Source organism: Mustela nivalis, assembly GCF_964662115.1.
Source record: "Mustela nivalis genome assembly, chromosome: Y".
Lineage (NCBI taxonomy): Eukaryota > Metazoa > Chordata > Mammalia > Carnivora > Mustelidae > Mustela > Mustela nivalis.
The window spans coordinates 36326873-36353062 of record NC_139041.1 but is presented as its reverse complement, the minus strand read 5'-3'; the positions used below and the strand labels follow the sequence as shown (position 1 = coordinate 36353062).

The 26190-nt window shown below is 57.8% G+C and overlaps 2 protein-coding genes across 9 annotated transcripts; one reads left to right on the top strand and one right to left on the bottom strand.

Annotated features, from left to right (window-relative positions):
* The first annotated feature begins 280 nt into the window (after nt 1-280).
* Nucleotides 281-20042, top strand: LOC309856964 (interleukin-3 receptor subunit alpha-like). 8 transcript variants are annotated; one of them, XM_082718799.1, is made up of 12 exons: nt 281-644; nt 3018-3111; nt 6841-6959; nt 9865-9985; nt 10373-10505; nt 10591-10766; nt 14071-14186; nt 15743-15769; nt 16822-16933; nt 18439-18544; nt 19426-19499; nt 19733-19988. In XM_082718799.1, exons 2-11 carry the CDS (start codon nt 3048-3050, stop codon nt 19475-19477), a joined length of 1026 nt encoding a protein of 341 aa, XP_082574925.1. In that variant the 5' UTR covers nt 281-644; nt 3018-3047; the 3' UTR covers nt 19478-19499; nt 19733-19988. The 8 variants fall into 8 exon arrangements, with proteins under 8 accessions (XP_082574925.1, XP_082574924.1, XP_082574920.1 ...); XM_082718798.1 differs by having other exon boundaries at nt 293-644; nt 19383-19495; XM_082718794.1 differs by having other exon boundaries at nt 294-644; nt 19418-19495; nt 19733-20042.
* Nucleotides 20043-21247: 1205 nt separating this feature from the next.
* On the bottom strand, nt 21248-24726 carry LOC309856967 (ADP/ATP translocase 3). Its single transcript, XM_082718806.1, has 4 exons — nt 24447-24726; nt 23363-23849; nt 22375-22515; nt 21248-21821 (listed from the first exon to the last, which is right to left on the bottom strand). The coding sequence occupies exons 1-4, from the start codon at nt 24555-24557 to the stop codon at nt 21664-21666; spliced, it is 897 nt and encodes a 298-aa protein (XP_082574932.1). The 5' UTR covers nt 24558-24726; the 3' UTR covers nt 21248-21663.
* Nucleotides 24727-26190: the final 1464 nt, after the last annotated feature.

Here is a 26190-nt window from a genome sequence, read left to right as displayed (position 1 = left end):
AGCAGGAGACAAAGCAGGAGGCCCCTTGCCCCCCTGGAGGGCTGCATTTGACCCTGGGCGGCGTCCTCCGTGGGGACCCACGGTCCTCACCAGGGTCTGTGCCCCGAGGGCACAGAGGAGAGCGTGTCCCCGGGACCCGGGATGAAGACGGCGGAGACGCCCTCCACCCGGCCCACGGCTGTGCGCGGCGTATCAGCAACGGTGCCAGGAAGTTGCCCAAGCCCGCCCTGGACGAGGAGCCGCAATCAGGGCTCTAACAAAGAGGAACACGCGAGGAGACATGACAACGGGAAAAGAGCAATTTTAAAAGAAAGGGGAGTTGTTCCAGGGAAAGTACAGGGTGGCTGACCCCGGCTTCCAGGGAAGGCACGCAGGCAGACACGGGGGACGGGACTGGACGGGGTTCTCGCCTGGGTCGCTGACCTCTCCCTCCCGGCCCCCGAGCCTCATTGGGTCTGGGTTGTAGGGGCGGAGCCCCTGGCCGTGCCCATAAAAATCCTGAGAAGGGAGCGGCAGCTTTGGTTTCTCTTTGGGGACACTTCCCGGAGCACAGCTGGGAACAGGACTCGGAGAGAGGACTCTGGGGTCCGGATCCCTCCAAGAGCTGGGTGCCTCTCCCAGGTGGGACCTTCATCGACACCCAGGTAAGACCCCCGGCCCCCGGGAGGGACAAGGGGCATTGGAGTGGGGCTCGTTCCCGGCGCGGTGCATCTGCCTTGGGCACGGCACCTGAACCCGGAGGGTTTAGGGCATGTGAAGGATGCTAGGGACGGCTCCAGGAGCCCACAGGGACCGTGAGGCGGGCTCGCACGCCGACGGGCTGGACGGGCTGAGCGGCAGAGGACAGAATATGAGAGTGACCTTCTACCATGCTGTCCCCACTTTTTGTTTGTTTGTTTGTTTTGGGTTTTTTTTGGAAAACCGTAAGCACCTGCATGAGGCTGCCGTGCCGAGTCTTGCCGAGAAGCTCGGGTCCGAGGTGAGCACAGCGGCCGGTTCCCCACGTCCAGCGAGGCCTGGCGGGGAGCTGCTGGGGGGCTCGGACGGGCCATGAAGCACCCACCCCCTGGAGGTGCCTGATGTGCACAACACGTGGTCCGTGCACAGCGGGGAAATGCATGGACGGAGCGTGGGTTAGGGGCTGCCCGGTGGCGGGGAGGGGTCGGGGAGTGAGAGGTCATGCTGATCGGGTTTCCTTTCGCTGGATGGAACGTTCTGGAGCCAGAGAGCGGTGGAGAATGCCCTAGATGGTCCCTGAGTTACGTTTTATTTTATTTTAAGATTCTATTTCTTCATCTGAGAGAGGCCCAGAGCGAGTTCGATCAGGGCCGGGGGGAGCGGGAGAAGCGGGCTCTCGGCGGAGCAGGGAGCCCGATGCGGGGCTCGATCCCAGGACCCCGGGATCGTGACCTGAATCAAAAGCAGACGCCCAACCGACTGAGCCACCCAGGTGCCCCTCAGTTATGGTTTTAAAAATTAATTTTTTTTAAGATTTTATTACTTAAATTCTCAGACAGAGACAGAGCACGAGGGGGGGCTAGAGCGGAGGGAGAAGCCGGTTCCCCGCTGGGCACGGAGCGACTTTGATGGAACGTGCATTTCGTCTCCACACAGAATTAAGGAACCGATACATTATATGTTTATAAAAGATAAAATAAAATAATGCAGATGCCTGAGGGTCTCCCCAGGACCCCCTCTGGGCAGGTCCTGCTGGGACCAACGTCTTCGAGGGGGTGCCGCCCGGCAGGACGCACGCCTCGCCTCCTCCTCGGGGCCAGCTGTGGGCTCCGGCCGCATGGCGGCTCCAGACCCCCGGACATGGGCGTCCACGTTGGCGCCCACCGCGTCCCACCCCTGCAGTCCCATTATCTCCTGTCCTCAGGAACTAGCGGCGAGTCCCAGTCCCAATCCCCACCGTACATTTCCCGCTCTGACCTCCGGGGTGCACGGTGTATGGTGAATACGGGTTGGGGGGACCCCCAGCAAAGCTTGAGCCTCCCGCATCCCTGTCCTCCCCGGCGTCCTGCATTAGGACGAGGACACACCTGTCCCCGGGTCCTGTCCTGGTTCTGTCCATCCCCTTGTCCTGGGGAAGGCGTCTGTCTCTCGGGCATGTTCCCCGATGCTGGCAAGAGCCACGTTCACTGTCCGATGGTGCAAAAGTGCACATCGGCTGGAAATCGCCCTCGGCCCTGTTGTCCAGACGGGAAATCCGCTTGGAGCCCCACGGCTGAACCCGGAGAGCAGGACAGTCCCCCCGTGGGGTCCTCATTGTGGGGGCTCCGTGCTGGGGGCTGTGAATGCCCCGGACAAGACGGGGGAAATCTGAGGTCCCACTCCTCAGTCCCGGCTGAGATTTTCCAAGCGGGATGGTGTGAAGGGGACACGTTTTGTGGACAGTTCTGAGGGGCACAGTGCTGGCTGCAGACCACGAATGGTGTTTGTCAGTGGTGACACGGTGGGGAGGAGGGGGGCCCGTTAGGACACCGAGTTGCTGACGGTCCCGGTGGGGGAAGGAGGCTGACCATGCCGGCGAGGGTCGTGGAGAACCAGCCTGAAGACGGGGCTTCCCGGAGACCCTGAGAAGGTCCTGGCTGGGGCGCCGGGACCATGCAGGGTTCAGTTACCGTAACTCTGCCCGTTCAGGAAATTCGATGTGTCTCGGCTTCGTCGTTTTAATTACACTTCCTTCCCACGCTTGCTCATGGCAGCGTTTCCCGGCACCGTGCGTGGCGTGTGCTTTCCTGACTTCTGCCTCCGGCTGGAGCCCAGAGCACGCTCCGACCCGAGGACACACGGGGACGCCCACACACGCACACGGACGCGGGACATGCGTAGGACACCCATGGACACGCAGACGTGCACGCGCACACTCACACCTGCGTGCCGCGGGGAACCTGCGCTCACACACACGCGTGCGTGCAGAAGCACGGACGTGTGCACGAACGCACGCGCTTGCGCACACCCAGACCCTAACCCTCCTCCGACCCCCACGCTAAGCCTCCCTTCTTTCCCAGTGCGCGGCCCGACGTGGGAGCTGCCTCGCTATGGCCTTGCTGTGGCTCGCCGTGCTTCTGACGTCTGCGTCCGGCCTGCCGCAGTCGCAGGAAGGTAGGACCGAACCCCTGGTGCGTTCTGAGGCTGCGTCCGGCGTTCTGCTGTTCCCGTGACACTCGACGTCCAGATCGTTACGGACCCAGCAGCAGCGGGGAGCGGGGATCCGGAGACCGCCCCTGTGTCCCCCACCCCGATGCTGCCCACGAGATCCTTTGGGAACCCGGTCACGGCGCAACCTCACGGCTAGGACGCGGGGTCGGGGAGGGCCGGGGAGCTGAATGTAAGGACCCATCACCTACTTGGGTTCTGAGTCATTTCTCCAGGGAGAAACTGCGTTGACCTGTACGTCCCTTTCCTGAGTAGGGTCGTGGGCAAGGTGATGGTTATGGGCTGACTTGGGTCCTCACTAAACTCCTCCCTGGAAGCCCTCGCACCCAGACCCTATAAATAAGACTGTGTTTGGAGACAGAGTTTGCTGAGATAAACCCATCCGGGTTGGCTCCTAACGCAGCAGCACTAGCGTCCTTATAGGGAGGGGACGTGTGGCCACCGATGTGAGCCTGCGGGGAAGGCCGGGGCACGGCGCGTTAACGGAGCCGGGTGCGGCCCCGAGTGCCGCGAGGAAGAGGGGCTGGTAATGTCTCTGCCGGCGCGTCTGCACGGAAGCCACTCGCCGTCAGGAATTTTCCGAGGCATCCGCGGACCCCCAAGAGGGCCCTCTGCGTGTTTTCCACGTCGGGGTCCCTTGGCACTGGGTCGTGGGGCGAAGGCCAGGCATGACGGGTCCCGCGGGAGCGCCGCAGCCGACCCACCTGGCGTTGCATCAGTCCGATGTCAGCTGCGGTGACACCCACGGGATTTCACAACCTGCTAGATGTTGATTCCTTCCTCAAACAGGGGCGGGATTCAGATGTTTTTATGGGGGAGGGACAGGGAGGTTTTGGTCTCCTGAAGGCTGCTGTTTGAGTCTGCGTGGACAGACAGAACAAAATACCGTCAAATACCGTCACCTGGGGGGCTCAGTCTATCTCTCCCAGCTGTGGAGACCAGACCTCTGAGATCCGGGGGGGCAAGGATGCTGTTCCACGAGGGGCAGGACCTCTGAGATCCAGGCAAGAAGGGCCGTGCTCCCTCCTGAGGCTCCAGGAAAAGGTCCTTCCTGCCTCCTCCAACTTCTGGGCTCCAGGCGTCCCTGGGCTCATGGCTACGTCCCTTCCATCTCTGCCTCTGTCCTCACCTGTAGCCTTTTCTGTGTCTATTCGTGTCCAAATGTCCTGTCCTAATAAAGACACCGGCCATTGTGTGTGGTTCCGGTCCACACTATTCAAGGGTGACCCCATCTCAATTAACATCTCCCGTGACCCCATTTCCAGGTCCCGTTGTGAGGTCCTGGGCGTTGGGACTCCAGCATGAATTTTGATGGGACAGTGTGGGGTTCATGACAGGTGGGTCTGCCCCCAAATATTGATCCCGAGATCCAGGGACCTTTGGCTCCCCTAGGAGCGTTTGTGGGTGAGAAATGGAAGTACCGCCACGCATCGTGTTGAATTCCATGGACTAGGACCTAGTCATGTGGCCACACACACCCCCGTCCAGGGGACTGGGCGATGGCGGGAAGTCAGGAAAGGGAAGTTGCCTCGTCCACTTCAGCCTGCCACCCCCAGGTCTGAGCACGATCTGGGCTCTTCTCCCACTCTCCGCCTTTGGTTTGCCCGTCTCGGCCGGGGACAAAGGCTGCCGCCGCCTTTGTGGTCACTTCAGGCCTGAGGGTGCTCTAGGATGGCTGAGCACAGGTTGGAAGTGAGCGGCTTTCTAGGAACAGAAGTCTCCTAGAAGGAGGCAGCTGACGCAATCCGAAATGTTCACATCTTCCCTCGTAGGGGAGACGCCCCCTAAGACTCCAGCGTTGGCCAGACTCCATTAAGAGGGGCCGTTGGTGCAGCACCCGGTGGAATAGAAGTGTTGAAACCAGACGCCTTGACTTGTTCTGGTCTCAAGGAGAAGTGGTTAGTCTTTCACCATTGAGTCTGAATTAGCGCAACGATTTTCATAGGTTTATCGGGGTAAGGAAAATCTCTTCCTTTCCCAGTTTATTAAGATTTTTTAAAAATTCCAAATGGGTGTAAGTTGGTCAGTTTCTTTTTTCCCGCTTCTGCGGAGATCATTAGTTTCCTGTTAATGGGGGTGAATTACATCGACGGTTAAAGAAAACTTGCATTCCCAGAGTAAACCTCTTGGGTCATGAGATATTACCAGGTTTATGTGTATTCCTGGATTTTGTTAACTAATATTTCCTGCAGGGATTTTGCGTCTGTGTTTATAAGGGATGTTGGCCTCGAGTTTACTTTTAATATGTTTGATTTTGATATTGGGATAACACTGGCCTCCAAAAGGGAATCAGGAAATATTTTCTGTCGCCCCTACGCCCCGCTTTCTTTTTTGAACTTTTGTGCCCATGATACTATTTCTTCCTTCAATATCGTATCATTTATATATATTATTAGTTATAAAAATAAGATATGATAAAACATGTTAACATTAGTATTTCCTAGTTCATCTTTCATATCTGCGTTCATGATATTTAATGTTGGGTTGGCAGAACTGAGTGTAGATTTTGAGGCCCAAGAATCTGTTAAGAGAGGGACGTCTGGGTGGCTCAGTCAGTTAAGCATCTGCCTTCAGCTCAGGTGCTGGGATCCACGAGTCCCGCATCGGGCTCCCTGCTCAGTGCGGAGCCTGCTTCTCCCTCTGTCTCTGCTGCTCCCCCTGCTGGAGCTCTCGCTCTCTCTCCGGCAAATAAATGAATATAATCTTTAAAAAAAGAATTTATTAGGAGGATGTCCGTAAATTATTGAACAGTACATCTAAAAGCAATGATGTACTACATGTTGGTTAATTGAATTTAAATTTAAAAAATCTATTAAGAATTACATGTTCAATGTATAAGAAATTCGCCTCAATGACTTGTTTTGTTGTTGTTATTACCGTAAAGGAATACATTGTCCTTATAGGGTAGAAGAAAAGAATGGCAGAAACCAAGGTGTTGATACGGTTTGGTCTTGCTTATGAAACTAAGGCTGTTGACCTTGATAAGTAATCACGATTCTGACAGCTTATCAACTCGGTGAACGTTTATTAAAGTCACATCCTGTAAGTCCTTGAAAAGGGTCACAGATAAAATCTCACCAAGTGTCCGTTGTAGCTTTACAGACGGGTGTTATTGGAAAGCGTGACTCGGTAGCACCTTGTACCTGGGCAAGTCTTGGATGAGATATGCTGAGCCCTGTGGTCTGCCGCTGAGACCCCCTTACCCAGCAACTTGTAGCGGGAATGCGTGAGCTTTGATTCCGTCTCAAAACAGAACCTGATGTACTCAGGGAGCTTCTCCAGTAAGGTCAAACCTGCTGCAACAGCCTATGAGCCGTGAAAGGCCATGCATATCATTCTAATGACCATGCCTTGTATTTTCAAAATAAAGCAAAAAAAAAAAAAAAAAAAAAAAGCAACTTTGATGGCCCATTGACAACCAGTCCCAGAAACCCAGACCTTGAGAGACGTATGCAAGCCAGATCTGTTCTCAGCTTCTCCATCAAGGGGACGGCAGGCTAAGGAGAGGAACAGGGCGCTGTTGATGGAAGGTCTTCCAGCTCTCAGCAATTCCTCACGCATGTACAATTCTGCTTCCCGAGGTCGTCGGTGAACTCGGTGGGAAGAGGAAGTCCCCACGGTGATAAGGGTTCAAGCTTCTGCAGTACTTCTAACTCTGACCTCTACCCATTTCAGATCTCTATTCACCGATTAAGAACCTAAGGATAGAGCCGGTGGAAAGGAGATTGACCTGGGACCTCCATGGAAATGTTTCTGAAATTATGTGCTTCATAAATTCAAAATTTATCACGAAGGTAAGCTATCTTCCCTGGACTTGGCATGGTCAAGGTTTTCCTGACATTCGGGGACTTAAGAGCCAGCAGAGCCCAAAGGCCAAGACAAGTTCTGGCATCACAGAAGCGGGAATTCTACTCTGGGGTTGGCTGTGGAAGGTGCGGTTAAAGACTACTGCAGACACCACAGCTCAGGGTTCACCTTCTGCACGATGTCCAAGATGGTGCCCCTGGAGAACCTTGGTGAGAACATGTCCTCAGGGATCTGGGTGAAGAGCCAAGCCCAGCTGAAAATGAGCGCTTGTTTTCCCATAATCGCCCGCCCCTCACCCAAATCCTACACTGTGTCATCTTCCGAGCTTGAGAGGTCTTGAGAACTGTGACAGATCCCATGGGTGGGCCTTGATGAGAATATAACATATTCTCAGCTCAGAGTGTCTCATGAGGAAGAGGCACCGGTCAACTTCCTTGACAATAAATTTGGTGTTTTAAGATTATTCTCGATTTAATACAGTACAGGTCACAACCTGGGCCCCCATTACAAATATTCCTCCCAGTCCTGGAGGCTGGGAGTCTGAGATCCAGGCGGGGCTGTGGCTGCTTCTCCTGAGCCCTGTCTCTTGGACGTGTGGACACTATGTTCTTTCTCTGTCTTCATGTGTTCATCCCTTGATGTGTGTCTGTGTCCTGATGTCCTCCTCCTTTTCTAAGGACCCCAGTCCTATGGGATCAGGATCCACCCTATGAACCTCATTTTACCTTAATCCCCTCTTGAAAGACCCAATGTCCAAATACAACCATTTTCTGCACTTCTGGGGGTGAAGGTTTCACCATACGAATTTGGGGGGACAGTTCATGACAAGCCTATGTGGGATTTCACTGGGACTTGTCCAGTTGACTCTAAACTCTATCTGGAACATGGCAGGCTAAAAAACAACCAAGAAATGTTGATAAAGAACACTAGTGATCAGGAATTTGCCTTTCCATGATGTCTCCAAATGTACCAAGAAGCTATGATTATCCAGGGTTGGGTCGATGGAATGCGTGGATAGATTAAAGAAATGGAGCAATCCAGAAGCAGAAGCGTGCCTTGGTGGCACGTTGGGTAGGGTGGGTTTTCTACACCACTAAGGTGCTATTTCAAATCGGTGAAGGACGGTGGTTGTACGCATGGAGTCAGCACAATTTCCAAAATGCACTGAAGTTAAATTGGATTCCTACTTCCCAACGTCCATGCACATAAATCGCAATTAGGAGCAATCTAGAGATTTTTCTGGATCCTGAAGATGTTGAAGGAATTGCTAGAAGGTCTAGTTCAAGATATTGGATCCTGTTGTCATTCCCTCATCCACTGTTGCTTTTCCCTAAATTGAATTCATTTCCATTTTGTTCATGGTCTTTGTGGGTGTGTCCCGTTTTCCCACGTATCTATGCTACTTCAACATTATGCTCTTGGCCAAATGGGTAAATATTGGGTTGGGCCATCCGGTTTGGTGTGTTTGTCCTCAGCGGAGATGGGTTCTCTTTCTCAGTCGGTGAGTCTCTCTCTCACCTTGTTTCCATGGTCTGCCTACGTGAGGACCCCCAACCTTGGGCTTCCTGTGGTGTTCAGAGGCAGCACTCAGCACAGCAATGGCGGGTTTGGGAAAACACCCATCAACCCCACATTCTGTTGTTCTTTTAGAACTTCCTTTGAGAGGCATTTATGGAACTCGAGTTCTTCAAATGAGAGACAGTGACCAAGTTTACAAGACTCACCTGAATCACTCAAGGAAGCTTTAGATCAGCGTCCAAAAAAATGCCTGAAGATGCACATTTTCCCAGATCCTTGAGATTTGTTGTGTTAACATGTATTTAACAATGAGTCTGGTTGAATCTGTTATAGACATGATTTATGAGACACATGTCTTCTTCTTTTATTAATTACAATTTCCACCAGTTGGGGATGCTGGCTGGCTCAGTGGTGCAGAGTGAGAAAGTGTTGACATCAGGGTGTATGACTTTGAGCCCATGTTGGGCGTGGAGATGACTTAAAACCTTAAAAAAAAAAAAAAACAGTCTTCTCCTTATTAAACCATTTGGGGCTCCACATTGTTAACTTATTATATAATGCAGGCAAAAAAGGCAAAATTCATCATGAGCTTGATAAATATCTTCCTTTCCTTTGTGACTTTGTGACTTTTCCTTTCCTTTGTGACTTTACATTTTTATTTCCCCATTTACCTAACTTTCCGGTCCCAATTGCTTTTATCCCTCGATCCTCAGAAAAGGATTGATTTATCCCTCACGGAGTTCATAAATGGACTATTAGTGGATTTATAAGCTGATTATTTATTTATTCATACATGGAATTATTTTATGTATGGTTTCTAAAAAGGAATAAATTTCACTTTTTTCCCAGGGCAGTGTGGGGTTCACAGCAACATTGAGAGGAAGGTGTAGGGTTTTCCTGTAGGGCCCGCAGTCCCCTGCCCCTGCACACGCACGGCCTTCCCACTAGGAGCCTCCCGACCAGACGGCATAAGCCATACCACGGATGAATGTGTTTGAACACGTCATCCTCACCCAGAGTGCACAGATGACCAGACAGGTCACTCTCGGTGTGTGTATTTGGTGACTTTCGACAAACGGAGAATGGTAAATGGAGTACAAGGACACAGTCCCTGCCCGAAAAAAAAAAAAATGCTGTGTTTATCTGTTCCCCTCTCCCTCCTGCTCCACCAACCAGTAATTCATACACCACCTCTGGCCTGTCGATTGCCAAAACATACGTTGTTGGGGTTTTGTAGAACATTGCACGGACTCTACAGAGACTTACGGTTTTTTTGCCATTGTTATGGTTAGCGTTGTTATTCAGTCTGGGTATCATCACCGGGACACCACGTGTGTTCTCTCGACCGTGACTAAATGTTTCTTTCCCTCTCAGGCCGTCAACCACAACCGTTACTGCCAATTCCATGTCCTTCCCTCGTGTGAAGTGAAAAACTTCAGCATCTCCTTGACCAAAGGCCCGCCGTTCCTGATGGGGATTCAGTATCCTCTGCACGGTGATGGGAACGTGTTCCTCTTTGGGTTTGGTTTGCTCTCAGTCGCTGGCTGGTCGTAGGGATACAAAAACCATGACTTTTAGCTTGGGTGGACCTGCAGGGAGTAGGGGAAAAAAAAAAAAAAGCATAGGACCGTAGGACATCCCATATGGAGGAGGACGTCATTCGTAAGACTTTCTTGAGTTGATGACGTCTGCAAATGCAGAACAGATTAGTGCTTGGCAGAAAAGGAACATCTGGAGGGCTCTTGGGGGATAAGACCGCGCTGTATCCTGACATTATGGGCGTTGACATCTGTAACTATGTGTGAACCTACAAGGACCTGGAAACCCTTATGTCCCTCTTAAAGGTGACTTGTTTTTCTTCTCGTCTCCTTTGCAAACGCAGCAGGAAACCCTGAGGCGGCCGCACGGGGTCTGGACTGCCGGGTGCACGACGTGGACGTCCTGACGTGCAGCTGGGATGTGGGCAGGGAAGCCCCCCGGGACATCCAGTATCACCTGTACTGGCAGGAGCTGAGGTAGGCGTGGCTGCGGGCACCGCTGGGCTCTCCCCAGGCACCTGGGGCTGGTGGGTCATTGCTGGGGGCCCCCTCCTTGCCGCAGGACCCGCAGGGAGTACGAGTGCCCAAATTACGAAATGGATCCTCGGGGGAAACTCGTGCGGTGTCATTTCCACGATGTCTCCAGATTGCCGAAACACCTCCAGATCCTGGTGAGGGGCACAAGCCAAAGTGCCTGGATCCCCTGCTCCGACCGCACTGTCGAATTATCAGAAATTGGTGAGTGCAGGTCGAGGACACGGCTCTCGGGCTGCACCCTGGGCTCTGGGATGCTGGTGTCGGAGCGCAGGGGACCCTAAGAAAATAGCCCCAAGCGTTTGGCTGAAATGACGCGCTGATTTCTCCTGGTTCTGGAGGCTGGAAGCCCGACCTCAAGGGGCGGGCAGATCGGGTTCCTGGTGAGGGTTCCTCTTCCCGGCTTGCACATGCAGACTTCTCGCTGTGACCTCACCCGGGGGGCGAGGGAGAGAACGGGCACTCCATTCTCCTCTGGTGCTGTCCGAAGCCTATCATGGGGCCCCACGTCATGACCTCGCGCCCCCGAAGGCCATCCCACTGGGGGTCAGGGCGTGTGCGTTTGGGGACGACATGCGTTGAGCTCCAAGTTCACGGCAGGTAAGGAAGTAACCCGCTTGCTTCCGGAGCATTCCGGCAACACACGGGGCCCGTGTGTCTCACGAGTCTCGGGGAGGGGCTGAGAGTCGTGCCCGCAGCCCCCGTCAAGGCCCCGTGTTCTTACGCTAACGGGTTTCTGGAACACAGAGCCCATCGTAGCAACGCTCTGTTCCCTTCGACTGGACCCCTCCCCTCCGGAAGCCTGGGCCTGCCCCGGCGGGTCCACGTGGGATGAGGAAGCACGAGGCCGGCGATGTTTATTGAGATGTGGCGCAGAGGGGAAAAATGCAAGACCTCTTGCTTGAAAAGTGCGGGGTCTCTTCCCTTGGGGCTTCCCCCTCCTGAGCTGACATGCTGTGTTTTATGGGCACTGGTTGGCCGCTGCTCCCTCAGACACGGGGCTCTCACTGGTACATCCAGGTCGTGTCTAAGGCTGCCTGCAGCTCAGTGCACGCGGCCCCCTGGACCCCTGCGTCCTCAGCCCCTGTCCCAGCAGGGGTAGGAGGACACAGCGGTCAGGACAGTGGGGTGGTGGCTGTCAGAGAGCCCAGTGGGGATGCATGGAGGGGTCAAATGGGAACCGGGGGCTCTGTGCTCCCGGTGCATGCTTCATGATCCCGTCAGGAACCCGAATTCAAAAACGCCTGCTGTGCCCCCAAAGATCCGTCCGCGTCTTGCACCTGTGAAGGCCACCTTGTGTGGAAACAGGGTCTTCCCGGAGTGGGAAATGAATTCGACGGCATGACTGGCCATTTCAGCATGGCGCCGGCAGAGCAGGACCCGAGCCTGGGGCCCTGTGCAAGGACTTCCGTCCCACACAGCTCGGCGCTGGGATGGGCCGGGTTGAGGCGTGCAGGGGTGGCTGCTGGAGAGCGTCACTGATGTGCCCCATGGCACCAAGAGAGTCGGGGTGTTTGTTAGTTCCCAATTGCCGTCTTAATAAGTGATCCTAAACCGTGAGGCTTGGAGCACAGGAATTCATCGTCCAGCCTTGGAGAGCAGTCTGAGATCCAGGCGGGGCAGGACCAGGGATCCAGATGGGGCAGAGTCATGGTCCTTCCCGAGCCTCCAGGGGAGGGTCCTTCCTGCCTCTTCCCGCTTCTGGGGCTCCAAGTGCCCCTGGGCTTATGGCCGAGTCCTTCCTATGTCTGCCTGCATTTTCGCGTGGCTTGTCTTCTATCTCTTACAAGGACACCTGTCATTGCATTTAGGGCCCCCCTGCAGTCGGAGGACATCCTCTCAGGATCCTTTATGTATGATACCTGCGAATCCCGTATTTTTAGAAAAGAGATTTTATGTATTTATTTGGCAGACAGAGACACAGCCGGGAGAGGGAACACAAGCAGGGGGAACGGGAGAGGGAGAAGCAGGCTTCCTGCAGACGTGGGGCTCCATCCCAGGACCCTGGGATCATGACCTGAGCCAAAGGCATACACTTAAGGACTGAGCCACCCAGGCGCCCCTAAAGACCCTACATTTCAACGAGATTCCTTGTTTTAGACATTTGACAGGGAGGGACCATTTGGAAGTGACCAATCACCGTCACTGTGGAGCTCTTTAGACCCCGGCCCTTCTTCCCAGGAGGACGGTCTCCAAGGGGAGCCTGCTGGTGGGTGTTACACTGTGACGGAACCTTTCCCATAGGCAGGCAGGACACAGGCTCTGCCCCAAGCTGGAGGGGCTGGTGGTAACCCTGTGTCCTTACCTGGGCCAGGTGGCTCCTAGCAGGCAGGTTCTGGGCTGTCTCCACGGTTGTTGCCCAGCAGGACTGACCCGCTTGCGCCTTGGGATGCCCCTGCCTTCCTGGCCTCCCTGTCCAGCCCTGCCCATGGACGCATCCTCTCAAGCAGGCTTCTTGCCCTGTCTCCTGCCCCTGAGGGGAGAAGGCCATTTGTGGGGTGCGGGTCCCGTGGCAACAGGTGGGCAGGGTCTGGGTGGCTGCAGAGAGGAGGCAGTGGGCTAGCTTTGAGGGTATTTCTCAGGATGGAATTGTAGGTGGAGGCACAGGCAGGCAGAGAGGGAGCCTGGGGGCAGGGTGACGTCCCTGAGGGGGGACGGGGAGCAGGAAGGAGCAGGGGAACAGGACGGAGGGGACCGGAAGGACTTGGAGGAGAGCTGACCCGGACAGAGCGGGGCACTGCCAGCCAGGGGTCCCGGTGGAACACAGGGGCAGACAGGTGAGGACCCAGGGCTGGGCTCCCGGCGGAAGTCCGACCTGCGTGTCTGTTCAGACGTGGTCCCACGCAAAGCTGGAGAAGCCACGGGGCCAGGGGAAGCTGAATGCCCAGAGCGAGGGCAGAGGGCAGAGCACAGCCAGGAGGGTCCCAGCACCCGGAAGGGAGGACAGGACGTCCGGGGAGGAGTTGGCTGCAGCAGGCAGGGTCTGGGGGAGGCGAGGAGGCAGGGGCAGATGTTTCCGGGCGTGCAGCTGGCCTGCCCAGAGCACTGGCGCTGGGACGGACCCTGTGCGGGGGGCGGGGAGCGGGCTGGGCACCGAGACTGGCCGGTGGGAAGGAGGGAGTCCACGGGCGCAGGACGCTTTCCTCCCTCTGCTGGAGGACGGTGGAATTAGGGCCCCGGGAAAACAGCAGGTGTCGTCCTGGGGACGTCGTTGGCACAGACCTTGCTTTCCAGGAGGATCTCGGGGTGGGCGGGGGTCTGTCACCGGCGGGTGTCTGCGTAGCTAGACCGACGGCTACTCCAAACCGACAGACATCACAATATATCTTGTCATTCATCTGTATGGATGCGTTGCCCAGTTTCTCACCTTGGAGTGACACGTTCCTCTGCTCCTTACCACCTTACATCTCCACGAAGCCTGTTTTTTTTAAAGTATATTCTGGGAGGCGGAGGTGTTGATTGGTTTTACCCATAAAAGTTTTTTTTTTTTTTTTTTTTTCTGTCCTAGAGATATTAAATCCACCCAATATCACTGCAACGTGTAATAAATCCTATTTGATGATGGAGTGGGAAGCGTGCAGCCACTTTAATAACAGATTTGAGTATGAACTTCAGCTACAAAAGGTAAATGCTTGTCCTTGCTGGCAATGCCAAATTCTGGAGAATCTGTACCCCCAAGGCTTTGGAGGTAGATAAAACACACACACACACAAACATGAATCCAAAAAAAAATTTTTTTTACTCTTTTAAAAATAAACATCAATAAAGTAAAAAAAAACACTAAAGTAAATTTTAAAATAAAAACATGAACTAAACTCTACATAAAAATGAAGAATGTTAACACACACAAAACACTGAAAAAAAATGCATGATCATTTAACCTTTCATGTGTGAAAATTGTCAAGAGAAAATCTACAAACCCTAAAAAAAATATTTAGCCTTCACCACAGTAACAGTGTTGGCTGTTCGAAAGAGAAGAGGTCCAATTGAAAAGGCAGGCCACCGACCGAAGAAACCGGGTGCCCATTTGTCCGTCAAAGGACTCGTGTTTGGGCTGGATGAGAAAGGTTTGCACGTCAATAACAAGAAGACCAATAACTGTATGAAAACGTACTCGGGCCCCGTAAGCGCATGGAAAAGTGCCACCAAAATGCAAACCAGAGGGAGAGGCCACTCCGCACCCCTGACATTGGCTAACGTGACAGTCGGGCCAAACCGGAGGGTGGGGGGAGGGGAGGCTGCCACCCAGCGGATTGCAACTGTTGCTTGCGACTCCACTGGGGGCCGTTTACAATGATACCCGTGGCTCCTTCTTCTCCCCGATGTCCCTTGTGGATGAACCTTCTCCCGATGGTTAAGACCCAGGGTAAAATCGGATCTTTTTAAGGAAACACATGGCACAGGCACTTTGGAGCCGGCTTTGGTAGTATCTCGTGGAGGCAGCCAGGCCCGTGCTCTTCTGGCTCGGAGAATGATGGAAACCTAAGTCCCACCAAGGTGGGGACTCGCGTGTTCATAGCAGCTGAGTTTGGGAACGGCCCCAGAGAAGGCCCCAACAGAACATATCCACGCTGCGGAATCGGGCCCCCCGGGGAAGGTCACCAGACTCAAGGTCTGGCTTGGACCCCATTTATGCACAGAAGCGTAGAGCATGCAGAACGATCCCTAGTGGTGACCCGCGTGGGCCCTGAGTGTGGGCGGGGAGGAAAGCGTGGCGGAGAGGCACAAGGACTGTGCTTTCGAGGTGGGGTTTGCTCAAGCAAATGACGCCTGAATCCTTAGAAAATGAACACGTGCGGGGTGCCTGGTGGGCTCGGTCAGAGCGTGCCACTCTTAATCTCAGGGCTGGGAGTTCAAGCCCCGTGCTGGGCACAGACTAAACAAATAGACTTAAAAAAAGTAACCACATACACAAATGTAAGTCTATGAATTAAAAGAAAATGGCAAAATGTTTTGAGCTGAGATAAAGGTTATTAATTCTATTCCCCCCCCCCAAAATCAGGTGTTTTTAGTTAATACCTCCTACATACACAGTTTATTTATATATGATATGGGTCATTTAGGCTCAACCACTGCTTATCTTCTACTCACTTTCTCTTATAAACCTAAAAGGACTTGAATAAGGGCGTCTGTCGTGGGACAGCAGCAGATACCCACCGCTTTCCCCTCTTGTTTTGTAGGGCAGTGATCCCGCCTACACGGAGAAGGTGAGCGTCCCCCCACCCCCCTGAACGGGGCACCACAAACCCGTTTCCTTACCGTCCAGCCGCTCTGCGGTGCCCGACGCTGCTCGTGGGTCCCGCTCACCCGCCCGGCCATCTCCAGGAGTGCGTGCTGAGGGGAAACAGCTCGGAGAGGACGCTCTGTCCTCCTGAGGCTTCTCCTCTGTGTGTGCGTCTCCTCTCCTGTCCCGTGTTAGGCCCCTGTCACTGGACGTAGGGCTACCCCGATCCAGGATGAGTTCATCCTGAGATCCTTCAAGTAAGCCCATCGGCAAAGACCCTACTTTCAAAGAAGGTCTAAACCACAGACCCCAGGGGGGTGGGGGATGATATATCATTCTTGGGGAGCAGAGGGAGGTCACATTCAAGAGCCTGTAGCACCCCATGCCGTGCACAACACCCACACACGCCACCATGGGCTTGTCCTCTTTGGGGGCGGCCGTGGCTTCTTTTCCTCCCAGGGCTTATTGTCTTGGACACCAAGAGCCTGGGCTGAGAAGGGTAGGGGACTCCCGGATCCGGGCCCCTCTGAACAGGCCTCTTCCCCGATGGAGGCTGGTTGGGTTCACATTCTTGGGGGGGCTTGTAGATACCGAGTGTCCCAGGTTGAGGGCTTTAAAACACAGCTCTGTTCTCTTGGGGTCCTGGAGACCAGATGTCCAAGATAGAGATGGGGGAGGACCTCATTCCCTTTGGAGGCTCCAGGGAACATCTGTCCCAGCTTCTGGGGCTCCTTGGCGTGTGGCTGTCTCCCTCCGTCATGCACATGGTCTTCCCCACGTGTGTGTGTTCCCAAACTCCCCCTTTTCGTAAGCCCACCGCTGGTAATGGATCACAGACCCTAACCCAAGCTGCCCTCTTCTTCCCTGACTGCATCTGCTCCAACCTCGTTTCCAGAGGAGGTCCGCTTCCGAGGCGCCGCGGGGCGAGGACGCTCACACACGCGTTTGGGGGAGGGCCCACTCCACCCGCGACGGGGCCGCACCGTCTCCCCGCCAACTGGGAACAGCCTTCCCTTCTTTCCTTGTCGACCGCAGCTCCAGGAAAAGTTCTTTGAGCTGCACAATCCCAAAAACTACGTGGTGAGACTAAGGGCCAAAGGTTTCTACCGCCAAAGCTGGAGCGAGTGGAGTGCCCCGCAACGCTTCGGTGAGTGAGGCGCCCTTTTATCTGTCCTCTGTATGTGCTGCACGTGACGGGCACCACCCCTGCTCGGGGAAGCGCGGACCCCTTGCATTCAGATGGGCTCTTCACCCCTGCTCTTGGGTGCTCTGCCACGGAAGGAGCAGGGATCCAGGGATCCAGAGAGGGCTCTGAAGACCACATCTGACCCTGCACCTTGTGCTCACCCCATGGGGGCGCAGAGAGGAAGAGAAACAAGAGCCCCAGCTCCAGCCCCCATGGCTTGTCAGTAACAACGCTGTGCGCAGGCACACGGGTTCCTTTCCTCCGACACGGTCCCAGGCGTGGCTGCTGGGCCTGATTAGAAGGATTTGCCCAAAATAAGACCCGCTGTTCGGAAACCAGACCCTCCTCGCAGGCTCTCCTAGAATGTCCCATTTCAGAGGTGGCACGTAGGAAGCCTTGGTCACGAGGGTCCTGGGGCTGCTGCAATAAATGACCACACGTGGCGGGGTAGGGGGCTTAAACCCACCCAAATCCATCCTGTCCCAGCTCTGAAGACCAGAGTCTGAGATCCAGGTGGGGCAGGACCACTGGGATCCAGGCGGCGCAGGGCTCCGTCCTGGGGCTGCAGGGGAGGGTCCTTCTTGCCTCTTCAACTTCTGGGGCTCCAGGCGTCCCTGGGCTTCTGGCCATGTCTCTCTCATGTCTGCCTCCATCTTCATGTGGCTTCTCCTGTGTGTCTCTGTGTCCAAATTTCTTCTCTGTACAAAGACACTAGTCATTGGGTTAGGAGCCATCCTATTCCACTGGGACCTCACGTTTACCTAATTAGTTCTGCAAAGACCCTCTGCTGTGGGCTCAAATGTCTCCCCCCACCCCAGATTCACATATTGAAGTCCTCACCCCCAGAACCTCAGAACGGGACTATATTTGGAGATGAGGTCGTTAAAGAGGGGATTCAGGTGAAGTGAGGTCATTACGGCGGTCTTGATCCCATGAGAAGAGGGGGTGAGGACACGGACAGGCACAGAAGGATGAACGTGTGGGGACCCGCGGAGAACACAGCGTCTGCATGCCCAGGGGAGGGGCCTCCTGCGGAACCGGCCTCAGCCCCGTATGGATCTCGGACTTCCAGCCTCTAGGACCGTGAAGCCACAGTATCTGCGGTTTCAGCCACCCGGTCTGTGCGACTGGGTTGTGGCAGCCCCAGCAAACCCACACTCCCCACAGGGCCCCACTGTCCCGAGGGCAGGCGGAGGTGTTTGCAGAGCAGCATGCTCGGTGCTCCCCCTACCGGCCGGCTGCAGGGGAATGCCCGCGGCCTAGGACCCCCCCCCCCCCCCCCCCGCATGGGCTCCAGGTGTTGGGCGGGCCGTGGGGGCCTCCGTCTTTGGGCAGCCGCCACTGCCCCCTCCGGGACGCGCCCGAGTGCCCGCTGCCTCTCCGGGGTCCCCTGGGGCAGCGCTCGGTGCTGGGTGCCACTGCCACCCCGGGGCCTGCTGCTGTGCCCTGACCGCCCTCTTCCGCAGAGTGCGACGTCGGGGAGGACTCGCCGCGGCCCCACTGGCTGCTGGCGGCGCTGGTCTTGCTGGCCACACTGCTGGTCCTGGGGCTCGTGATCGCGCTGTGTGGAAGGTGAGTGCCACCCCCTCGCCCCCGCCGGCCTCCTCCCTGCTGCGAGCTCCTCCCAGCCCCCACCCTCCCGCCACTGCCTGTGGGACACCCCCGCGGAGCGGGCGGCTGCCTCACGTGTCTGCCGCCGGGAAAATCCAGAAGGTCCCTCCCTCTTAGCTCGAGCCCCGGGGTGCGGCCAGGCTCGCCTGCATGTTCCCATGTGTCTCTGCTGTTCAGCCACTCACCCCTCGTGCAGATTCCCCATTTCCTGACAGCCCTGGGCGGGGGTGACTGGGAGTCGCCCTCCCCCTCCTCTTTCCCCTCCCCCTCCCCCTTTCCAGCCTCCCCACCCCTTCCAGCCAGCAACCGGCCAGCGACAGGGTCATGCTGACCTTGCCCATCTGATAGCAAGTCCTGCCCTTGGGGTGTCTCCCAAATGCCTCAGTGCAGAGCCCCGCAAGGTCCTGCCCGGAGGGGCCTTGGGGTCTGTCCCTGGGGGCTCAGGCCTCTCTCTGGTTGCACCCACGCCCCTCCCAGCGCCTTCAGGCTGAGCCGCCCTGCCCAGGGTCTCCATCTTGGGCATGGATGGGCCTTTGGCTCAGGTAGGGGACACTGTAAGCCGTGGGGAGCAGCAGGGTCCGCGGTGGGTGCCAGGAGCCTGGGGGCCGTCTCCAGTCTGGCCGGGGCCTGTGGCAGGAGCCCAGGTGGGGTGCACGGGCCCCAGCAGTAGAATCCTGCTTGCCAGGATTGCTGGGGTCTGTAGGGCTGGGCTCCGGGGCCAGCCGTGGAGACCGGCTCCCCACCCCCACCCCGACCCGGGGACTGAGCTGAGCTCGAACTCCATTCCGGCGTCCCCGAGTTCTGGATCCAGGGCCTGTGTCTCTGTCCTCCGAGGTACTCAGTGTTGCAGAAAATCTTCCCTCCCATCCCGCACATGAAAGACCCCATCACTGACAACCTTCAGAACAGCAAGTTGGTACGTCCGGGCTCTTGCTGAGGGGTGGGGCTGGGACAGGGCGGACACCGGCCCCGCCGGGGGAGCAGGATGCTCGTGTGTGGATCCGGGCGGGAGGCAGGGGAAGCTGCGGGGCGACGGTCACGCCAGGAGCTGCAGGGTCACCCCCAAGCGCTCCTGCAGGTGTGCAAGGCCTGGAGCCCCGGAGACCCAGGCGCCCAAGATGCTCAGCCTGACCCCCTTGTCGCCTGCAGGTGGCCTGGGAGGGCAGCAGAGCAAGCCGGGAAGACTGCCCAGTGGCAGAGGTGCAGGTTTTGGGGGAGACGTGACAACGGACCTGAAGCCTTCTCGACCGACCCAGACGCCCATACTGCCTGGCTGCGGTTGGGCCGAGGGACGACCGGATGGGGTGGGGGTAGGGACCCCTCGGAGCGTGCTCCATGGAGAAGCCACCAGCAAGGAAGCAGGGCTGTGTCGGGCTCATTCAATAAATCAACGCTGTTTCCACCAGTGCTTGTACGTGGGGGTGGGGTGGGGGGTGAGGGGTGAGGAGTGGGGGATGCCTACAGCCCATCACACTGGACCCCGGGGGCCCCCCTCTGGCCTCCCAAATCAGGCCCCACCCAAGATGCTGCTAACGCGTTGACCAGACGGGTTGACCCCTGCGGCAGCCATGCCAGGTTCTTGGGAGTTGTCGATGCGTTCGTTCACACACAGGCCATCAGCACCCCGAGATGGGGAGGCAGCATTTGGGAAACCCCAGGGCCCCTGCTGGTTCCCCACCACCATCCCTCACAGTGGGGCTGTCCACAGCGTGGATTTCCGACATGGAGCCCCAGGACAAGGACGCAGATCCAGACACGGCCTGCTGCCCTGGAGCCAGGGCCTCCCAGGAAACACCGGGCTGTGACCACCCACTCACAAAGGGACCTCTAGCCGTTTAGAACGTTCCATGCACCGTAGCAAGCCAGCACCCCACATAGCTGAACCGGCCCTGCTGAAAACCACCCCAGCGTCAGTGCAAAAAACACTGTAGTCACAAACTCTACGAGGACACGTGCTTCCATCCCCTCCCCTTCTAACCTGCCAGGGAGCCCTGGGCAGAGCCCAGACTCCAAGCTCTAAGTGGACCCCGCGGAAGAGCAGAAATGTATGTTTACACCTGCCCAGTGTTTAATAGGAAACCTGCTGTCCATGTGCCCCAGAAGGTTCTAAAACCCCCAGTTGGCCTTCCTAGCCCAGGTCACCCAGAACAGGTCAACGCAGAGCCAGGCAGAGCCAGGACCCAACATTCAGCCCCGAGTCTCTCTGGCAGTGCTGCCATTTGTGCAGAGGACGTGGACCTGTCCCGGGGCCTGCTCCTGTGGATTCTTGTGTAAGAGACCAGGGTTGATGCTGGTCACAGGATGTAGCTGAGTGGTCTTTCTCCAGCAGGAAAACTAGCTACGCTGTACTGCTCAGATTGGGGGGGCGGGGGTGGGGGGGTCCCAGAAGCTCACAGCAGTTTAAGGAAGGTCTCCTGAAAGACCCCCCGCCCAGAGCAGGGACACTCAGACGCCCCAAGGCGCACTCAGGTTGGGTTCTCTTTCCTACCCAAGGGGGGTCTCCCCAAGCGGCAAATGAGCTGCCAGTGGGCTGGTCTGAACTTGCCTCCCTACCCTACAGGGCCTCAGGACATGCCCTGTAGCCTCCCTGACCCCCGCGTCTCCCACCCTGCCTCCCACCAGCCCCAAACCCACAACGCCGCTCAGCTGAAAACAAACCACCAGTCTGTGTCCCGTTTTTTTATGTTTGCAGCAGAATGCCCGACATGAAACATAATTGCAAATATTCAGCTGTGCAAAAGAGAATAGTGCTTAAGTACAAATGTAGACATGATTTTTTTTTTTTTAAATAAATACTTAAACACACCTTGGGTCCCACAAGCACCTGGACTCTAAGGTCTGTGCCAGGGAGCTGCTGGCCTGTGGACCCACAAAACCTCGTGATTCCCTCCCCCCCCATAATCAGTACATGGAATCTGGTGCCAATGGTAGATCACAATGAGCCCCCTTTGGAACCTTCCCCAAGCCTCTACGCGTGATCTGGCCGGGACAAGGACACTGGAATTTCTCGAAGATCAATGGTCCATAACAGTTAAAAGTATTCTACAGGCTTCCCTTGGTCCCCGCGTCTGGAGGAACGTCTAGATGACCTTCTTCAGCTCGTCATAGAGGACCAGCACGAACGCGCCCCCCATGCCCCTCAGGACGTTGGACCACGCGCCCTTGAAGAAGGCCTTGCCCCCTTCGTCTTTGAAGATCTTCCGCCAGCAATCGACGGTGCCCTTGTACATGATGTCCGCTGCAAGAGAGACAGGAGAGCTGACTGGGAGCTTTTCCTGGGCAGGGGCACAAAGGGAAGCCCGAAAAACACAGCACATTGAAACTGGACGGTACTCTGTGGGGGAGCTGTGCTTCTGACCACAGGCACACCAAGAGCCCTGGCTCATGGCCCTTGCCCAGCCCACTGATGTGGGTGGGGGGTGGGCGGTTAGGGACCATACATCCAGAAACTCCCACCACCCCCTCCAGTCATCGAGGAGCACCACCTCTACCCCTGGGATCAAGGCAAGGCCCCTGGCCACGCTAGAAAGACAAGAGCCAAGAAAAGGGCAGGACCAAGGGCTTGGGCAGGTACCTGGCCAAGCTGTGGGGGTCTAGAGCAGCCTCGAAAAGAACACAGTCGTTGACCTGGGAGTCCCCCACCCTGTGAAGTCAGCCCACAAAGCCTTGCCCCCAAACTCGCTGTTAAATGTGTCATCTGCCGGCTCACAACTCCCGAGGCTGAGGCCAGAGAACCACCCCCTCAGGGAGATCTAGAAGGAGCCACTGTCACCAGCACAGAGACACGATACCTCCTTTGCGCCCGGACTGCATCATCATCCGCCGCCGCACGGTGTCAAAGGGGTAGGAGACCACGCCTGCCACAGCCGTCACGGTCTGAGCGATCATCCAGCTCACCACGATGTGGGTGTTCTTAGGGTCCGGGAGCATGCCTGCGGGACCACCGGCCAGCGTTAGGACCTAGCACTGCACACACCGCAGTACTGAACAGTCCTGCCCACCCTGGCTCCACATGGAGCTCCCCACGCCCAGTACCGGTGGGCGGACAGACAGACCACCTGCTGGCCAGAGGACCCGACTCAGTGCCCGGGAATGGCCTCTCCGTACAGCAGGGGTCAGACCAGCCCCGGGAAGTGGGCACACCACACGCGAGCACGTTCTGCTGCAGACATCCCAGCCCCGACGCTAGCAGGCCTAAGCTTGCTTCCAGAGCGTGAACAGTGCAACCTAAAGCTCACACGAGAGCCCCAACCTCCAACAGCTAATCGAAAGACTCTTTTTAAAAAAGAACAGCTTAAAATGAGCTCATCAGGGTCCCACCTAAGCCAACACCAACAATACCCTTTAAAAAAGAAAGACCCAGGATGGCTGCGTGGCTCAGTGTGTTAAAGGCTCTGCCTTCTACTGGGGTCATGATCCCAGGGTCCTGGGATTGAGCCCCACATGGGGCTCTCTACTCAGCGGGAAGGTGCTCCCTCACCCCGCCCCCACCTGTTTCTCTGCCTATTTAAGATCTCAATCCCTCAAATGAATAAAAAGGAAGCTAAAAAAAGAGACTCAGACACACAGAAGACAGCCACATGAGAATGCAGAGAGTAAACAGCTGGCCACCGTACAAGGACACCTCAGGAACTGCAGCAACCCTGTGCACAGCTGGATCTCGCACTCCCGACCCCCCCCACCCCCGGGGAACGTGGAACGCTAGAGGTCCGTGACTGAACCCCCACCCGTGCGCAGCCCCTCACTCACTTGGCAGCCCCAGCGCAAGGACACACTCACCCTTGGCGGTGTCATACACGCCGAAGTAGGCGGCGCGGTAGATGATGATGCCCTGCACCGACACGTTGAAGCCCTGGTAGAGGCCCCGGATGCCGTCGGACTTGGTGATCTTCACCAGACAGTCTCCCAGGCCCTTGAACTCCCGCTCGGTGCCCGACTTGCCCACATCGGCAGCCAGACGGGTTCTGGCGAAATCCAGCGGGTAGACGAAGCAGAGCGAGGTGGCTCCGGCAGCGCCGCCCGAGGCCAGGTTCCCAGCGAAGTACCTCCAGAACTGCGTGTGCTTGTCCACGCCGCCCAGGAAGATCTGCTTGTACTTATCCTTGAAGGCGAAGTTGAGAGCTTGCGTGGGGAAGTAGCGGATGACGTTGGCCAGGTTGCCCCTCCAGAAGGACAACACACCCTGCTCCTTGGGGATCCGCACGATGCAGTCCACGATGCCCTTGTACTGCTTGTCCGCAGCGATCTGCTTGCTGGCGTGCTGCACCTGCACAACGGACGGACGGACAGGCTCGCAAGACGGGCTCCCCCCGCTCCGGCAGCCTCGCGGAGCCCAGGCGCGTCCCTAGGGAGCTCCCTGGCGCCTCTAAGCGCGCGGGCTCATCGCGAGAGTCGGGAACGCGGTTTCGGGAGCTCGCGAACTGGAACGCGGCTGCAACAATGTTGCCACTAAAGGTTGCAACATTGTTGCCGCCGCCGCAAGGGGCTTGCAAGCACGTCCCGGCGGACCGCGACGCCGTCCGATCTGCAGCCGCACGGAGCGGAGACAAGACCGGCCGCAGCCAGGGGAGAACCCGCGGTCCGCTCGCTGACCCCATCCCGGGAGGGAGTTTGGGGGCTTCCGACCCGGGCGCACGCGCCCAGGCTCCCTGCCAGCGCGGACGGCGCATGCGCGCCCACGGCCCCGCCCACGTGACGCGCCGCCGGCCCCGATCCCGGCGGCGCGCGGACAAAGCGGCGCGGCCCCGCGCTTCCGGTGCACGCGGCCGGCGCGGCCCGCTCTGCCCCCGGCGCCCCTGCAGCCCCCCTCGGCGGCCCCGGGCGCCCTCTCCCCGCCCCCCAGCGCGCGCGGCCCGCCCCGCACCTGCAGCAGCAGCTTGACCCGCTCGATGGGGGCCACGGCCGTCTTGGAGATGGCGGCGGCGATGCCCCCGGCCAGGAAGTCCTTGGCGAAGGAGATGGCCTGCTCCGTCATGGTGGCGGCGCGGCGGGCGGACGGCGCGGTGCGGGCGCGGGGAGCCGGAGGGTGGGCGCCGAGGGCTCAGCGCTGCCGCCGCCGGGACCGAAAGGACAGGGCGGCCAGCGCGCAGCCGCTAAGGGCCCCACGCCCCGCCCCGCGCCCCCGCCCGCCGCGCCCATTGGCTGCGCCGCGCCCCCGCGGGCTGCCGGGAGCCGCGCCGCGCCCCGCCCCGCACCCGCCAGCGCCGCGCCCATTGGCCGCGTCCCCGCCGTGGCCCCGCCCCTTCCCGCGGGCCGCACCCCAGGGCATGGCGGGAGCGAGGCCCGGCCCCTGCGCCTTGCGGGCCGCGGGGGGTGGGGGTGGGTCTCGGCGGCCGCCGTGACCTTGTCAAGGTCACCGTGGGGCCCGGGCGCTCGCTGCGGACCGGCAAGGCCGCGCGTCGTCGGGTCCCTGCGCCCGGCTCCTTCCAGACCGCGGGAAGGGCTCACCCCGCTGCCCTCCGAGGCCTGGCTGTCACGGCCGGGCCCGCCCCGCAGACCCCCGACCCCAGCCCCTGAACTTCCTGTCTGACAGACGCCCGACCGCGACCCCCGGGCTCGCCCCGGAGACCCCCGACCCCAGCCCCTCAACTTCCTGCCTGACCGACGCCCGACCGCGACCCCCGGGCTCACCCTGGGGACCCCCGACCCCAGCCCCTGAACTTTCTGCCGGAACGACGCCCGACCGCGACCCCCGGGCTTGCCCCGGAAACCCCCGACCCCAGCCCCTGAACTTCCTGCCTGACCGACGCCCGACCGCGACCCCCGGGCTCGCCCGGGAGACCCCCGACCCCAGCCCCTGAACTTTCTGCCTGACCGACGCCCGACCGCGACCTCTGGACTTGCCCCGAACTCCACCCTCCACCTTCTCCCCCATTCCCGACCACGACCACTTAACTCTCCCTGCTGACCACCCCCGGCTCGCCCCGAAGACCCCTCCCCCCGTCCCGTGACCCCTCGGCTGCCCCTGCTCAACCCTGAGTTCACGTCGGCCTCGCCCCGAAGACCCCCCAAACTCCAATCCCTGGCGCATCGCGGTGACCAGCGCCCTACCGTGACTCCCTAGCTCGCCCAGATCACCCCCACCCCCCTGCCGTCCCCACCACCCTCTGGCTTTCCCTGCTGACTCTCGAGGTCCGGTCCCCCCCCCCCCCCCCCCCCCCGCCAAACTGACACATCTCGAGACACGCCTCCTGCCCCAGAGACTCAGACCATCCCAGGCCTGGTCGCCCTGGGCCCCGGTGGAGGACCCCACCCGACATGGGGGTCCCAAAACCCATATGGGTTGGTGATCCATGGTGGCCCTCAGCGCACAGGCCCTGTGTTCACCCAACTGCTCACGTGTGCACACTTACACACGTGCACTTGCACGTACAGGTGAAAACCCACTCCTCACACAGGTGCACTTGCACACACGTGCATACCCACTCCTTCCACGCATGCATGTGTACACATGTGCACACCCACTCCTTACACGCAAGTACTTGCACACACACGTGCACACCCACTCCATGCACCCCCAGAACTCGTGAAACTCCCCAAGCCTGGAGGTTCGCCTCCTGAGCCTTTTACTGAGTTGTAACCAAATTGCAGGAGCAGTAAGTGTATCA

Excerpts from the sequence above, each read along its gene's own strand:
- LOC309856964 (XM_082718794.1), top strand. The coding sequence starts at position 3,048 with ATGGCCTTGCTGTGGCTCGCCGTGCTTCTGACGTCTGCGTCCGGCCTG. Across the intron at positions 10,506-10,590 it reads CTGTACTGGCAGGAGCTGAG|GACCCGCAGGGAGTACGAGT; the intron begins GTAGGCGTGGCT and ends TCCTTGCCGCAG. Across the intron at positions 19,496-19,732 it reads GACAACCTTCAGAACAGCAA|GTGGCCTGGGAGGGCAGCAG; the intron begins GTTGGTACGTCC and ends TGTCGCCTGCAG.
- LOC309856967 (XM_082718806.1), bottom strand. The coding sequence starts at position 24,557 with ATGACGGAGCAGGCCATCTCCTTCGCCAAGGACTTCCTGGCCGGGGGC. Across the intron at positions 23,850-24,446 it reads GGGTCAAGCTGCTGCTGCAG|GTGCAGCACGCCAGCAAGCA; the intron begins GTGCGGGGCGGG and ends TCCGTTGTGCAG. Across the intron at positions 22,516-23,362 it reads CGTGTATGACACCGCCAAGG|GCATGCTCCCGGACCCTAAG; the intron begins GTGAGTGTGTCC and ends GTGGTCCCGCAG.